At 55.4% G+C, this 15188-nt stretch overlaps 8 protein-coding genes across 8 annotated transcripts; 6 read left to right on the forward strand and 2 right to left on the reverse strand.

Moving 5' to 3' along the window:
- Positions 1–461: 461 nt before the first annotated feature.
- On the forward strand, positions 462–1432 carry BZA70DRAFT_279040 (uncharacterized protein). Its single transcript, XM_064912707.1, has 3 exons — positions 462–855; positions 1064–1118; positions 1204–1432. The coding sequence occupies exons 1-3, from the start codon at positions 547–549 to the stop codon at positions 1332–1334; spliced, it is 495 nt and encodes a 164-aa protein (XP_064768120.1). The 5' UTR covers positions 462–546; the 3' UTR covers positions 1335–1432.
- BZA70DRAFT_279044 (AhpD-like protein) lies at positions 1433–2977 on the forward strand. The gene has a single exon (XM_064912708.1). The coding sequence runs from the start codon at positions 1896–1898 to the stop codon at positions 2829–2831; it is 936 nt and encodes a 311-aa protein (XP_064768121.1). The 5' UTR covers positions 1433–1895; the 3' UTR covers positions 2832–2977.
- Positions 2978–3091: 114 nt separating this feature from the next.
- On the reverse strand, positions 3092–4342 carry BZA70DRAFT_289731 (uncharacterized protein; the record flags this gene model as incomplete). Its single annotated transcript, XM_064914139.1, has 1 exon — positions 3092–4342. The coding sequence occupies one exon, from the start codon at positions 4340–4342 to the stop codon at positions 3092–3094; it is 1251 nt and encodes a 416-aa protein (XP_064768122.1).
- A 189-nt stretch (positions 4343–4531) lies between these two features.
- On the forward strand, positions 4532–5950 carry BZA70DRAFT_238707 (peptidase M24, structural domain-containing protein; the record flags this gene model as incomplete). The annotated part of the gene is made up of 1 exon (XM_064910458.1): positions 4532–5950. One exon carries the CDS (start codon positions 4532–4534, stop codon positions 5948–5950), a length of 1419 nt encoding a protein of 472 aa, XP_064768123.1.
- Positions 5951–6604: 654 nt separating this feature from the next.
- BZA70DRAFT_267627 (uncharacterized protein) lies at positions 6605–7219 on the reverse strand (the record flags this gene model as incomplete). Its single annotated transcript, XM_064911118.1, has 1 exon — positions 6605–7219. The coding sequence occupies one exon, from the start codon at positions 7217–7219 to the stop codon at positions 6605–6607; it is 615 nt and encodes a 204-aa protein (XP_064768124.1).
- Positions 7220–7463: 244 nt separating this feature from the next.
- On the forward strand, positions 7464–9206 carry BZA70DRAFT_267628 (uncharacterized protein; the record flags this gene model as incomplete). The annotated part of the gene is made up of 1 exon (XM_064911119.1): positions 7464–9206. The coding sequence occupies one exon, from the start codon at positions 7464–7466 to the stop codon at positions 9204–9206; it is 1743 nt and encodes a 580-aa protein (XP_064768125.1).
- Positions 9207–9896: 690 nt separating this feature from the next.
- On the forward strand, positions 9897–11508 carry BZA70DRAFT_289735 (uncharacterized protein; the record flags this gene model as incomplete). The annotated part of the gene is made up of 3 exons (XM_064914140.1): positions 9897–9928; positions 9990–10156; positions 10226–11508. The coding sequence occupies 3 exons, from the start codon at positions 9897–9899 to the stop codon at positions 11506–11508; spliced, it is 1482 nt and encodes a 493-aa protein (XP_064768126.1).
- A 976-nt stretch (positions 11509–12484) lies between these two features.
- On the forward strand, positions 12485–14237 carry BZA70DRAFT_279049 (uncharacterized protein). The gene has a single exon (XM_064912709.1). The coding sequence runs from the start codon at positions 12729–12731 to the stop codon at positions 14058–14060; it is 1332 nt and encodes a 443-aa protein (XP_064768127.1). The 5' UTR covers positions 12485–12728; the 3' UTR covers positions 14061–14237.
- Positions 14238–15188: the final 951 nt, after the last annotated feature.

The following is a 15188-nucleotide window of genomic DNA, read 5'->3' on the forward strand; positions in this document are numbered from 1 at the left end:
AGGGTCGATCTCGGCCATCCGTCGGAGCCGGCGCTGTGGAGGTGCTATTAGATATAGCAGCAGTGTTGAAATTCGGTCTTGCGCTATTGCTGCTCTTGATGCTCTGACTGCTATTGTCTGCTACCTGCTGCTATTTTCTGCTAGCAAGTCAAAACTACTCCGGATCATGATCCCGACCCTAACGCACATCCAACTCTCTCGTAGTTCTAGTTCTCTTAGACAACGCCATCTCTCACCGCCGGCCTGCTTTCCCTTCCATCCCGTCTCCGGGCTGCAGAAACACGTCAAAGCCTATTCGCCGATCGGGTTAGGGCTCACTCCGGTGCGGCGCCGCACAACAATAAGAAACTCAAAAGCGATGTGCCATGCTCCACGTGACTGTAGGGTTCAACCCTACACACAGCAAAAGGCAGTCACGGTCACAGACAGGACGGCCGGGAGCGCGAGGGCCCTCGGCGAGCAGAACACAACCACTACGCCCGACTTTGGATATACGGTTCCTTCAAGCAGCCTTCAGCAGCCCGTCTTAGATCCACATCAGCAACAATGGTCCGTTACGCCGCTACCCCCGCCAACCCCAGCAAGAGTGCAAGCGCCCGAGGCTCGTACCTCCGTGTGTCTTTCAAGAACACCCGCGAGGCTGCGCAGGCCGTCTCTGGATGGGAGCTTCAGAAGGCTTTGACCTACCTCGCCAACGTCAAGGAGCACAAGCAGGCCATTCCCTTCAGACGATTCGCCGGCAGCATCGGCCGGACTGCCCAGGGCAAGGAGTTTGGTGTCACCAAGGCCAGATGGCCCGTTAAGAGTGTCGGTTTCATCGTCGACCTGTTGAAGAACGCCGAGGCCTCCGCCAACGTATGTTTCCGTGGTTTTCCTGTTTTTCTTGCGACTTTTTTCTTGGGATGGAATCGGCAGTGTGTTTAGCATCATAGAGAGATGCGTTGTCGTCTGTTTTCTGTGTTTGTGATGATGCGCAGGGATCGATTCGCAGCGCATACGCTCCACCCATGAAATGGTCGCATTTTTATCAGCTGGCTCAGTATACTGATTCATTGGAATATAGGTCAAGGGACTCGACACCTCCAAGCTCATCATCAAGCACATCCAGGTCAACCAGGGTATGTCGACGTTCTAATCACTCACTTCTCTCGATAGACGGAGAGACTATGAAAGCAAGAGAAACAAACACTAACTCGTCTCTAGCCCCCAAGCAGCGTCGTCGCACTTACCGTGCCCACGGTCGTATCAACCCCTACATGGCGAACCCCACCCATCTCGAGGTTATCCTCGTCGAGAAGGATGAGGAGATCACCAAGGCTGTCTCAAAACAATAAGTTTTTAAAAAGTCGTGTTTGATTAGGGCGTAATTAAAATATAAAACTGGACGTTTCTTTTTGTACATGAGTTCTTTTTTAATGCATACGTGTGAACCAACTATCTTTCTACTCTCTTTGCCTAGTTTCTTTGGCTTTTACTGGCAGTGTCTGGATCTATCATATGCAGAGCTGTTGATAGTCGTGGTGATATTTCACTTCATCTCTGACTTCAACTCAAGCCCTTTCTTCCCACACATATACTCCAGTTTGCTGACAGTACAAGTCACTTGACAACAAGCTATGAACAAGCTATGGTAGACAAACCAAGTAAATAGATCAGTAATCCACAAAGTGCAGATGCTCCGACTCCCAATCCAGGGCTTCAACTCCGGTATCCCAGTCCTCGTGCATGTATATATACCCGCGCCCGTTTCCGTCAGCATATTAAACCCGTGTCCTAGCAATATCTTCTTCATTCCCTCGTCCAGCGATTCAAAGCTGGTTCAGCTCGTTGTCCGCTGAATTCTGGCTAGATCGGACCAGGTTCGCGCGTTAAAGAGCCGGGAGGATCGTAATAAGATGAGCAGTGCCCACGACGACGATCAAGAATCGCAACAAGTCAGCACTACTACCGCCATCCACGACCACGCCAAAGACAGGATCAGCAACGACGCACAAAGTCTAGAGATTGACGACGAGCAAGACGACGAGATCTTGAAGATGCTGACGCCGTCTGTACTTGCGTCCCTGAGAGCGACGCCGCTGCTGGCGAGTTCATGGCACTTTGTCGCCGCCGCGACGTTCAGCGTGTGTAATCGTCCTGAAGCCACGCCGATAATATACCGCTACGCAATCGAGCACGACGCACACCTGGCATCCGACCCGCCACCAGCCGACGACGACGACAAACTAAGCGCACCCCCCTCGCCGAGCGGATCGACTCACAGTTTCGGCTCAGAAGATGCCTCGCAGCTCGTGGACGTGACCGGCTGCGACCCGGCCGTCGTGCACACGATCTCGCAAAAGATGCGCGAGGCACTCCTCAAAGGTGCCGCGCTGGGGGGTCTGCCCAAGACAATCAACTCGCTGATCCAGCTCCGCAACGCGACGCCGCCCGCGTTCCGCGAAGAGCATGTCCTCCGGACCGAGGCGCAGCTGTCGCAGTCCGCCGAGCTCGCGCGCGGCAAATCGTTCTGGGATCAGGTCTACGGCAAGGTCTCGCGGCGGGTGCTGTCGCAGATGAATACCGCGTACCCGGACCTGGCGCAGTACGCGCTCGACCATGTGTATTCGCCGCTGCTGTCCTACACCGGCGTGCTGTCGCCGAAGGAGACCTCGTACGTCGTGATTGCGTGCTTGATTCCGCAGGACGTGAATCCGCAGCTCAAGGGACACTTGAAGGGCGGGCTGAACAACGGGGCGACGAAAGAGGAGCTGATGAGTGTTCGTGATTTGTCGATGCGGATATGCGAGCTCTGCGAGGTGGGCTGGAAGGAAGAGCCTGCTAAGCTGTGATCTCAATCAAGTCTTTTACGATGGCGTTTTTGTTTTTAGTTGGATGTTACAAAGGGTTTATTGGTTCTCCATTGATTAAGTAGTTAAAAGGCATTGCATTTGTATTCACCAGAGATTCTGAATAGCACTGATTTTTAAAACCATATGCAGGTCGCATGTAATAGCTTCCGTGCACACTGCACAACAGCCACGTAATGCCCAGCCTGTATAAAAATAATAACTATACACGTATCATCGCCATGTCATGTCCAGAAACCCCGTCACTTCCCAGCAGTCACTTTCCCCCCCCTCCCTCTACCAGCATCCCGTGCAATCGCACCAGCAAACTCACCAGCCTTCACATCGATCAACGACCGCACGCGCGCTCGCGCCTGCTGCAGTCGGTCGCGCAGCACCCTGAGGGCCTGGTTCGAGCTGCTGGTTTCGCTGCCGTCGACGAGCGGCGGGTGCGACTTTCGCAGGTTGAAGAAGGTCGCGAGTTTTGATTTGCGGGAGGAGGGGAGGTCTTCGACAGAGGACATTTTGTTTTCTGGTTGGAGTTGCTGCGGTGGTGATGGTGGAGGAGGAGAAACAGAGCGAGAGGAGGAGATAGAGCCGTGGCGGTGGCCAAACATATCAGGTTCGAGATTTCTAAAGTCAGTTACAGGACGAGGTATGCGCACAGAATGAAACAGAACGGTATCATCTTCCTGATCGGCGGAGGTTTGTCTGGCTGCCTGGAGGGTATCACAAGTACTTGGTTCGGTGACGACGATACCCGGAACCGCCCGTGAGCGAGAAGAGGAAGAGTGCTCGGAGGAGGCGGTCGAGCCGGTGGAGAGCGTTTTCCAGAGATCGTCAAAGAATTCTGATCTTTTGCCCTCGAGGAATCCACCGGTGGGAGCTACCTGCCGTGCCTGATCATATGCATCACAGACCCCATCCTCCGCATCACAGATCCCATCAACATCGCCGTGAAGCTCTTCTACATCAGCCGGCTTTACAACAGCCGAGCACGGTGGATCGTAGTCAACCTCAGGATCAAAGCCCTCTCCTTGGCTCCACTCTGCAAACCACTGGTTGATCTCGTCAAGGATCGTGCCGTTGATGCGCGGAAGCGAGCGGTCACTGTTGCTTTGGTTGGTGTTGATCATGGGAGAACCGCATCCACAGACAGGGTATTTCGGCTGTGAAGCTGCAGTCGCAGGATCTGAACCGAGATCTTGACTTGCTTCAAGATGGAATTCATTCTGACAGTCACCCCGCTGCTCCTCGTCTATCTTATTCACAAGATTCATCTTTAGCGGGATATAGTCCGTCTTTGCAGACAGCTTTGACCCGCACGAATGGACACTGATGTGCACGTCGCTCGCTGAGTTGGACGTGCGAGAGTCAGTAGCCGTCGTCATGTCTGCGCCCGCTATCTTGTCTGCCGACCAGCGATCGTTGGCTGGCAAAGAGGTAGCGGTACCAAAGTACTCGTAGACAGACATACGAGTCTTGTAAGTCAACTGTGGTGCTGAGATAGACATCGCGGACAGAGCAGGAGTGCGCAAGAAGGTAGTCGGTGGAGTAAACAGAGATTTCGATATTGGCGAGCGCGTTAGAGTTTCGACGCAGAGCATCTCCCAACCGCCTTCTGCGGCGTACTTCACCTCGACGCCTGTCTCTTCCCACCACTACGCCTGCTTTCTACATCCGCCAGCCATTGAACCAACAACATGACTCGGGAAGGCAAGTACCCCGCCAAAGCCCACGCGGCAAAAGTGCTCGCCCACTTCACCACGCTCTCGCCCGCGTCCTTCGCTCCATCGACGCCCGCGCCGCTCTTCCTGCTAGCCTCACCGCGCAGCAAACTCTGGCCGTTCTGCGACCAATCGCAGCCGTTTCGGCAGAATCGGTTCTTTTACTACTTGTCGGGGTGTAATCTGCCGGATTGCTATCTGGTGTTTGACACCGCGACGGGTAAGCTCGTTCTGTATCTGCCCGAGGTGGATAAGGACGATGTGATTTGGAGCGGCATGCCTCTCTCGATCGACGAGGCGAAAGCCGAATTCGACGTCGACGACGTGCGGTACTTCCCCTTCCTCGCGACCGACCTTTCCGCGCTGTCTCCACGAACAGTATTCACGATCGAAGACCTCGCAAAGACGGCAGACGACCACACCGCGCTTCTCTCCTCGCTCGGAAGCAAGACCGCAATCACCGCCGGCGCGCCGGAGTTCCTCGAAGCACTCGAGGAAGCACGGCTGATCAAGGACGACTACGAGCTCGCGCTGATGCGCAAGGCGTCCGAGATTTCTGACAACGCGCATTACAAGGTCATGTCGACGTTGACGCTCGCGTCGAACGAGACGCATATCCACGCAGAGTTTATATACCACTCGATTCGTGCCGGGTCCAAGAACCAGTCATATGACCCGATCTGCTGCTCGGGCCGGTCGTGCTCGACGCTGCACTACATCAAGAACGACGAGCCGCTGGGCGGGCGGCAGTTAGTGCTCCTCGACGCGGGCGCGGAATGGAAGAATTATGCGTCAGATGTCACGCGGACGTTTCCTATCGACGGCAATTGGACGACGGAGGCGCTCGCGGTATACGAGCTGGTAGCAAAGATGCAGGCCGCGTGCTGCGAGCGTGTGGCGCCAGGGGTGGAGTGGGATAGTCTCCATTTACTCGCGCACGAGCTTCTCATCGCCGGTTTTCTCGAGCTGGGGATCTTCAAGCCCGGCGCGGACGCAGACAAGATCCTCGCCTCGCGCGTGTCGTCTGCGTTTTTCCCGCACGGGCTCGGGCACACGCTCGGAATGGACACGCATGACACGGCAGGCCGGGCGAACTACGCGGATCCGGACCCGATGTTTCGGTACCTGCGCATACGGCGCAAGCTCGAGGCGGGAATGGTGGTAACCGTCGAGCCGGGGATTTATTTCTCGCCGTTCCAGATCGCGGAGTGGAAGGAGAAGGCGTGCTGGGCGGAGTTTGTGGATGAAGATGTGCTGGATAAGTATTGGGATGTCGGCGGGGTGCGGATAGAGGACGATGTGCTGGTGACTGAGGATGGGTATGAGAACTTTACAAAGATTACAAAGGACCCGGAGGAGATTTCGAAGATTATCAAGAGTGGCGGTGGTCTTTAAGCGAATATATTCAAAGAGTGTTTTATTAATCGACGAGTTGTCATTTATCAATTCTATATATCACAAGAGATCAGACTGGAGCAAAAATCACGATAGTAAAAGTCTTAGCTCCATATATCCTGTTCACCAAAGTAGCACAGGCCACGCCCGCGCGCAGGCCGGAACATTGTCATTGTAGATTGAAGTGTGAAGAAATCAGAGAATCATAGCCAAAAGAAGAAGTATAGTTCGAGTGAGTGTGGAGGGACCGGAGAGAGAATGGGGAATAGAATAGAGATAAAGAAAGCGCCAGAATAAAGAGACCGAAACGCCGGCACGACTGAGAACAAAAACCGAAAGATCCCTGCAGCCAAAATAAGGCGACAAAATATTGATAAAAGGAAGAAACTAAGAGTGGTTTAGCAACGAAATAAACAGAGACAGAGAGTGAGTTGGTAGATAGCGAGGGGGGTTGTAGAGGTGCGTGTTTGCTTATTCGACCACCTTGCCCTTGCCGGCTTTGGCGCTGGCCTCGGTGCCAGCCGGGGTCGGAGTGCTCCTGCCACTGTCCATACCCAGCAGTTTGCCAAACGCGCCGAGCTCCTTTATGTTGTCGAGATGGGTCATCATGAACGGCACGCAAGGGAAGTAATCGCCGTACTTGTCAAACATGATTCACGAGATATTCTGCGGCAGCGCGCGCTTGACGGCGACGACGTACTCGGAAAACATCAGATGGGTCAGTTTCCGGCCAAAGACCTGCCGGATGCTGTACATTCCCCTGACGTTTATAGTCGAGTCGGGGAGGTCGACGGAGAATCTCAAATACACCTCGGTGTTGAATCCTACCGGCCCGTTGAGGCAGAAAAACAGGGCAAACGCGTAGAGAATGGCGGCTTGGCTCCGGTCGAGCTTCATCTTGAACTTCCTGGAGTGCCGGATCTGGTTGATGAGCGTGAGAGACTTGAATGATTCGTGAAGCGCCTCGGGGTTATACGCCATCGGGATATCATCAGAGGCCGAGCTGGAGCCAGAGTCCGAGTCGGGCTGGGAGGCCAAATCTGAGTCTGAGTCGGAGTCCAAGGCGGACTCGAACTGCTCGGACGTGATTATGTCGTCCTCAGACTCGGAATCAGGCTGGGAATCAGAGGAGAGGTCGGCAGTAGGATCGCGCCGCGCATCGATGTCTGAGTAATCGGACTCGTGGAGCTCGACGAACGACATGGCGGCTAACGACGCGGCCGCAGCGTCCAGGTCTGATTGAGTAGTTCTGGAATTGTCTAAACGCATGGTGTAGAGAGGAAGAAGATGACGGTGAAGAGAAGGCGGGGTGGAGAACAGGCGCCGTTTTACTTGGGAGTTTTGAGGCTCGCGGAGATGGGCTCGTGTCAGTGTGATAAGATCGAGCGGGCGCTGATCTCCAAACTCTGTTGGCTTTTGCATTCGTTTGGGAGATCACGAAACCCTCACCGATGTCAGCATATTATTTTTCACTTCGAACTCAAGACACTCTCTCTTCTCTACCGTGCTCACGATGTCCAGGCCACGCGCCAAGCAGGCCTTTGCTGAGTTCAAGGATGGATGGGTGCGCAATAGGGTGACCCGTCTGCTGGTCCCCCCACAGACAAATCGCAAGGTGGATCGCCGAGTCCGCCGTCGACGCGATGCGCGGCCGTGGGAAGGCACGCACAACGAGTACGGCATCTCCGACACCGAGCTGCTCGACATCATCCTCGCCGGGAGGTACAGCATGCAGATCGAGCCTGCCTCACGCGCAATTGACACCACTATCCAGCTCCCCGACATGCTCACGTTCCCCTTCCAGCGCCGGCTCTACCTGCGCCAGCTCGCGCGCGGCGGCGCGATCCAAGTCGGTCGCGACCGCGTCACGCGCTGGTTCTACACGCCGTACCACAAAAACGCCACGTACTCCGACCTCCTCCGCGGCGTCGACGCCGCGGCCGGAATCTCGCGCTTCATGTGGAAAATACCCAAGCTGCGGCCGTGGGTCTCCGACCAGCACCCGCTCACGATGCGGTACATCCCGCCGGGCATGGCCACGGCCGCGTTTGCAAAGTCGCGGCCGGCGGTGGTGATACTGATGAGCTCGAGGCCGAGCGCGGGGCAGAAGGCGACGTACCGCGCGGTGGTGCGCAAGCATATGCGTCGGTACTTGTTTGAAGCGCTGTGCGAGGTGCAGGGCATCACGCGCGAGGTTGCGCACTGGAGCGATATCAAGTCGTTTGAGCCGATGTCGACGATCAACGACGGCCTGTCGTTTTTGCTCGAAGACCATCGCGATCCGCGGCTGATACGGCAGGAGAAGAAAGAGTACGAGGACAACACGGGCGCGCCGGACGAGACCGAGCAGTTGATGGTCAAGCGGAGTCCGGACTATATCCGCGACCTGGACGGCGTCTTTGTCTTTTTTGAGAAACGTGGATCGGGGAAAAACCAGGCCGTGCCACCGATTGGAGAGGAGGCTGTGAAGGCGATGGCGTACGCGGCCGTGCAGGCCGTGGTTGCGGAGTATGGCTACGTGTCGAAGGAAATGCATGACAAGTATGCACTTTATAGGAGGACGAAAGCTGTGAGTGAAGAGAGCGCGAATGAAGAGAAGGAGGAGGAGAGCATTGAGGACGATTTGAAGACATTGCATGGGCGGGACAGTGCAGAAAATATAGAGATCATTGGGGAAGACAGCAAAGAGATCATTGGGGAGGAGAACAGAGAGATCATTGCGGAAGAAATCCGAGAAAGCACAGCATCCAACACAGACAACGCTACAACACAGAAAATGACGCAAAAGGAGCGGGAAGCAGCAAACGCAGCAAGCGCAGCCGAAGCCGCCCAACGCTACAGCGAACCCCTCTCGCCAGCAGTCCAGCTCGCGCACTACCGCACGAGCCGGCGATACTGGCGCTGGGTGGTTACCGAGAACAAAACGATGTTGGCAAAGGTGTTTCCAGGCCTGCAGCAAGAGCCGCGGTTGTTTGACGACGAGGTGTTGTTTGGCAAGATGATGGAGCAGGGGAGTGTGGGTGCGGCGCGGTACGAGGAGGAGTTTCGTAGGCTACAGAGAAGTTGTGGTGAGGATGCGAGGGGGCGGGAGGGCCAGGATCTGTTTTTCCCGAGGATATCGGAGGAGGTGCCTAAGGAGTTGCTGAAGAGCATATATCCTGCTAAGAGTGAGAAGGACAAGCAGAGGTCCGGGCAGAGGTCCGGGCGGAGGTCCTCTAAAGAAGTGCCCGACAAAGAGTCCAAGGAAGAGAATTAGGAACAACACCAGGAACAAACTACACAGAACCCCGGCAATAGCATCAGGAATCAGATCATGAATACATCGCTGATTAAGCCCTTACACATATTCTCGAACGACGTCCAAGTTTCCCGACCAAATTAAGCGAGACGAGCAAATTACGTGCGGCTCTGCATAAAAGTGTCTAAACCAGCGCAGAAGCGGCATAAACAGCAATAAATATTGACGGTTGAACGATGAGAGGTCAATCTGATTATTATTATATGCTCGTTCGACTTTTCTTCTTTTTCCAGCTGGGTTGTTTCTCTCGACAGTCTGCCTCATTTGCTGGGTCTATAAAAGCGGAAGGGAAAGGAAAGTAAGGAACGGGAGCTGAGATAGTATTCAAACGACGACAGATTGCGCAGCTCTTGTCTTTCTGCGTTGTCTTTCTGCGCGCGGTACAAAGAAGCAGAGGAAGCAGTCTTGGCTCGGGACAAGACGATATTTTGTGCATAGAAGAGATCGCAAGCGGCGAGGTTTTCGATTGATTGAGCTCACCCACGCGCGATTTCTATTCTTGCTGCTGCATACGAAGATTCTACCTGCCAAGTTTGGGCATTGCGACAAGACGAAGCGAATGAGAAGGAGGAATATGAATCAGTGCTTGCGCGCGAGAGATATCTAAGGATTTCAAGTTTGATAATTTAACACAACTACAACACAGCGATGCTGCTGGTCGACGGAGAGAAGTACGCGTGGTAAGTGCCGCTGTGTATTCTTCTGATGTTCATTGTGGGAAGAAAGACTAACGATGGGTAGTATTCGCTGTATCCGCGGACACCGGTCGTCTACATGCAAGCACCGCCAGCGACCGCTGGTGCAGGTTCGCAGACGCGGGAGACCGGTTGCGGAGTGTAATCACCGGCTGGCGGTGTTGCCTGACGGAACGTGCGAGTGTGGAGTGGCGGCTATTATTCTTCCTAAAGGTATGAATTATGAATCTACTTATGATCAGAGACAGAGGGAGAGAACGAGTTGTGCTGATATGTGTTTAGTGCGGTCAGGGAGTACTTTTGCGCCGGTGATTGAGGAAGGAGAGGGTGGGAAACGGAAGATTCAGGATACATCCGAAGACGCGCATCAGCGAGTAGTGCTGATTCGGCAAGGCAGCGGGTCATGCTGCGGCGGCGCACAAACAACCTCGAGCGCAACAGAACAATCAACAACAGGACGGCGGGAGTACGAGAACGAGAGGAGTGCGCTTGTGGGCACGACGGCTACGAAGCAGCGGGTGATTTACGATCCGTCGAGTGTGGAAATTCAAGAGATTGAGGCCCAGACTACGCCGAAAGGTGGCGTGAAGCTGAAGCGGTCTGGGTCTAGTTCGTCGTCGCTGTCGTCGGATCGGTCGACGGCGGCGACGACGACGGTCAAGTCTGAGGATGGAAATGAGGTGTCGTCGTGCTGCGGAGAGAAGGCGGAGGCGTCGTGCTGCGGCGGGCAGCAGGCAGATGGACAGAGACGGCCGATAAAGCTGCGGTCGGTGGTTCTGAAGCCGGATGTTGATAGCGCAGCGATTGTGCGGACGCTGGATATGGCGCAGCAGAGTCTGCCGGCGGTGCAGTCTGTTGAGTACTATCCGCCACAGGTCGGGCTCGGAAGCCAGGCAGCAGCAGCTGGTACACAGTATGGGCGGGAAACGATGAAGGCGGGAGGAGAGTACGAGAACGAGGATCTGTATTCGAACGCGAGTCCGACGGTGGCATATGACGAGGCGCTGTATTCGCTGGAAGCGTATCTGCAGGCCTCATCGCAGGAGCAGGCGCAACCGTACGCGAGTCATAATCTGCTGATGCAGGAAGCAGCAGGGGTTGTTTCTCAGGCGCAGCAAGCGGCGGCGGCGGTGAGTAGTAGTGGTGGTGGTAGCGGTCTGCAGACGCTGAGCCAGCAGGAGATTGAGAGTTTGACGCGGTATAGTTCGCGGACGGGGGTCGTGAGTTATCCTACGGGCCGGATAGGGGGGTTTACGGGGGGAGAAGGGGTGCAGATGGGGACGTATGGTGATGTGTATGTGCCAGAGGGAGTGCAGTTGTCGACGTCGCAGAAGGAGTTGGCGGACCATATGACATTACTGCAACAGCAGCCGCAGCAGCAGGTGGACGAGGACGGGCTGGATAACTTGTTTTCAGTGTATCTGACGTCGGCGTGTGCGGTGCCGGGAGGGACGTGTATGTGCAGCGACGAGTGCAATTGCCCGGGATGCATGAAGCACGGGAACGTGTTTGTGGGCGAGAACGAGGGGCGGGAGGAGGGGTTTGGGCTGGAGTGGGGCCGGTGATGTACATAGATGCGTCGTTTACAATTACGAGTGAATGAATAAGTGAACAGGGAATAAAAGGTTGTGGAGATTGGTAATTAGAGAAGAGAAGCACAGACGGATGCCGGAGGTGAGGAGAGATTGATGGCTGAAAGAGGCTTTGATATTGAAATTGAAGAGCAGCTGAGATGGGAAATTAGATTGAGATCTAAATGAGAGTCGAGAGCTGCAGTGAGCTGCAGTGAGCTGCAGTGAGCAGTGAGTGAGCAGGACTGGACCGGGCTGAGGATGATTAGAAGGAGATGAGTTGGAGATGAGTAAGGAGACGAGAGCTGCAAGAGCCGCCAAGTGGACTGAAGCTGATTGTTTGGTTTCCTTTTTTCTCTATTTTTTCTAATTTCTTCTTCTCTTTTAATTGAGAGCAGCATCGGAGAACAACGAGCGATTAAACCAGAAGAAGAACAACAACACCGGTGGCAACTACAACAGCTGCTCTGAGCGTGAAAACTTGCTCCGAACAAAAGAAAAGACCGCAAGAGGCGAGAGCGACAGAGTTAAAGAGAAAGACGGTTGCCAGGCAAAAGGCCGACGGTGGCAACGGACTAGCCCGAAATAGGAAATAGTAAACACCGCGCAAATTTACTGAGAGTTTGCTGTTCTGTTCCTGGGCAGCAGCTGAGGGAGAGTGGGTGAGTTGCCACTCGCCACTGAGGTTCTGTATAGCAGCAGCAGTAGTAGTATTATATACACAGACAAAGGACCCCGGATGCTGGATCTGGACTCAGACTTGACTGGTAGAGACAGCCAGAATAAGACAGAAGCGGAAGATGGCTGGATGGTCCGATCCGGCGGAAGGGTCAGCACGTGGGTTTCGTAGTTGAGACAGGAGCAGGGTCAGGGCAAGACTTCCAGATTGGGCCTAGTCAGTTCAAGAGCAATTTTAATTAAGTTTTCCCGCTGAATAGGAGCTGATATAATAAGACCGGCGGCGTCAGCGCATTCCTCGACTTCCTCTTTCTCTTCTTCTTCTTCTCATCGCGATCAACATCAACAAACCCCTTCGTTCTTCCTTCCTTCTTCCTTCCTTCTTCCTTCTTCAACATCTTCTGGTGTGTCGTGTCTTCACTCTTTCGACCGGCCCCGTTCACTCCTTCACAAAAGTTCTACTGTCAACTGCAACAACTACTACTCCAACTATACACCACCACTAGCTACCTAGCTCACTACTACTCCTACTCACCATGAAGTTCGCCTCCGCCGCCCTCCTTCTCACCGCCCTCACCACCGTCGTCGCTCTCCCCGAGCAGCACGCGCACCACCGTCACCACGCCCGCCAGGCCAAGGCCGAGCGTCGTGCCGAGCTCGAGAAGCGCGCCGTCGACTACGTCTACTCCTACGTGACCGTCGTCGTCGACGCAAACGGAAACGTCATCTCTGACACCGCCGCCGCTTCCGAGCCTACCTCCACCGCTGCCGCGACCTCCTCCACCGCTGCCTACGTCGCCCCGACCTCTTCCACCGCCGAGGCCGCCGCTACCACCTCGGCCGCCATCGCCGTCCAGGCCGCCTCTTCCGCCGCCGAGTTCGTCGTCTCTTCCTCCACCACCTCCTCCTCGTCGTCTTCCTCGACCTCGTCTTCTTCCTCCTCCTCCTCCTCCTCCTCCGCGACCACCTTCTCCACCTTGACCTCGTCCGCTGCGTCCAAGACCTCCTCCGCGGCCTCCTCCACCTCCACCTCCACCTACTCCATCTCCACCGACCTTCTCGACGACTACGTCGACCCTACCCAGGCCTTCGTCGACGGAACCATTGCCTGCAGCACCTTCCCCTCTGGCCAGGGTGTCATTGCTGTCGACTGGATGAATCTTGGTGGCTGGACCGGTATCCAGGTCTCTGAGGCTGAGAACTCTGGCACTGCCAGCTCGTGCGGTGACGGCAACCTCTGCTCGTACGCGTGCCAGCCCGGTATGTCCAAGACTCAGTGGCCCTCTTCGCAGCCCGGCGACGGCGAGTCCCGCGGTGGCTTGAAGTGCACTGACGGATACCTCTACCGCACCAACACCGACACCGACTACCTCTGCGAGTGGGGTGTTAGCTCTGCCCAGGTTGTTTCCGAGCTTGACGACGTTGTCGCTGTCTGCCGTACCGACTACCCCGGTACCGAGAACATGGACGTTCCCACTGTCGTCACGGCTGGTGCCACCGTTCCTCTTACTGTTGTCAACGAGGCCACCTACTACCAGTGGGAGAGCCAGATGACCTCTGCTCAGTACTACGTCAACAACGCCGGTGTCTCTGCTGAGGATGGCTGCATCTGGGGAGACTCTTCGTCTGGCGTCGGAAACTACGCTCCTCTTAACTTTGGCGCTGGCTACGTCGACGGCGTTGCTTACCTTTCGCTCATCCCCAACCCCAACTCGGACGCGACTGCCAACTTCAACGTCAAGATCGTTGCTTCCGAGGGCTCTACCGTCATCGGCGAGTGCACTTACATCGACGGTGTCTTCTCTGGTGGATCGAACGGCTGCACTGTTTCCGTTACCAGCGGTACCGCCAACTTTGTCCTTTACTAGAGGATTTAGCTGTTGATATTACTTGTGTACTATTATTTTTTTCTTTTATTCGACCCAACCTGTAGTATTCTTTGTTCTGACGTTTATTACCCCGTTCTCTTGTCTTGTGATCTCCCTTTGCGTTGATCTGTTTGTATGTAATGACCTTTAATGACCCAATTGACCTTACTATGAAGAAGCTGTAGCTGTAGACAAGCAGAGAGAGCGCGGTTGTTGTTCTTGGCGCCCGCGTTTCCCCGCGCCACATGCGGCGCACCGCCACAGCGCAAAGCCACGTGGGCGGCGTGAGTCGTCTCGAAGAGCTTTCGTGGATTTGTCTGGACAAACAATCCTCTCCTTAACACTCACCCTCCTCTCCTCCTCCTCCTCCTCCGCTGCTCTCTTCTTCTCGTGCTGTAGTCTAGATATCCTCTTCTTCTTCTTCTCCTCCTCTTCTACCGGAACATGGACGAGCGTGCCGCGGCAAATCTATCCCCAGTCCGGCCCCGTCCTCTTCCCTCCTCCTCCTCCTCCTCCCCCTCGACCACCACCTCGACCTCCCCCGCCGCCCACCGCAAGTCCCTCCACATCCCCGGCTCCAGCGCGAGGACAGCATCCTTCTCCTCCATGCTCTCCTCCTCCTCCCTCTCCACCTCCCAGCCCCACCACCTCCTCTCCTCCTCCTCGACCTCCTCGGCCTCCTTCATCGGCGGATCGGGCCCCATGCAGGCCTTCTCGCTCCCAGCATCCGCCTCTGCCGACGACATCCCGTTCATCTCGCCCGTAGAGGAACCAGTCGACATCTCGAACGAGGGAATTTCAGACCTCCAGATCGACGACGTCGGCCACAGAAAAAGCGGCTCGAGCAGCACCGTCGGCGATGCATTTGCAAATCAGCAGCAGCAGCAGCTCGACGACAGCGCAGACGACTTGTCCCGCACTCTGTACGCGCAGGCAGCTGCTGACGCGGCGGCGGCGAGTCGCGCGCGGAGTAGGAAGGCGTCGAAGTTGCTGGGGCTGTTTAAGGAAAAGAAAGGCGCTGATCAGGTGGTTGAACAGCAGCAGCAGCAGCAGCAGCAGCAGGTTGATGATAGTACGGGTGCCTCGCAAGCGCATCTTGAGAGCGTGGCTTCAGAACTCAAGGCTGTT

This window comes from Myxozyma melibiosi (assembly GCF_037950935.1).
Source record: "Myxozyma melibiosi strain Phaff 52-87 chromosome Unknown BZA70scaffold_6, whole genome shotgun sequence".
In the NCBI taxonomy this organism is placed as follows: Eukaryota; Fungi; Ascomycota; class Lipomycetes; order Lipomycetales; family Lipomycetaceae; genus Myxozyma; species Myxozyma melibiosi.

Coding starts and splice junctions, on each gene's coding strand:
- BZA70DRAFT_279049 (XM_064912709.1), top strand. CDS start 12,729: ATGAAGTTCGCCTCCGCCGCCCTCCTTCTCACCGCCCTCACCACCGTC.
- BZA70DRAFT_279044 (XM_064912708.1), top strand. CDS start 1,896: ATGAGCAGTGCCCACGACGACGATCAAGAATCGCAACAAGTCAGCACT.
- BZA70DRAFT_279040 (XM_064912707.1), top strand. CDS start 547: ATGGTCCGTTACGCCGCTACCCCCGCCAACCCCAGCAAGAGTGCAAGC. Junction 856..1,063: donor ACGCCGAGGCCTCCGCCAAC/GTATGTTTCCGT, acceptor ATTGGAATATAG/GTCAAGGGACTCGACACCTC. Junction 1,119..1,203: donor GCACATCCAGGTCAACCAGG/GTATGTCGACGT, acceptor ACTCGTCTCTAG/CCCCCAAGCAGCGTCGTCGC.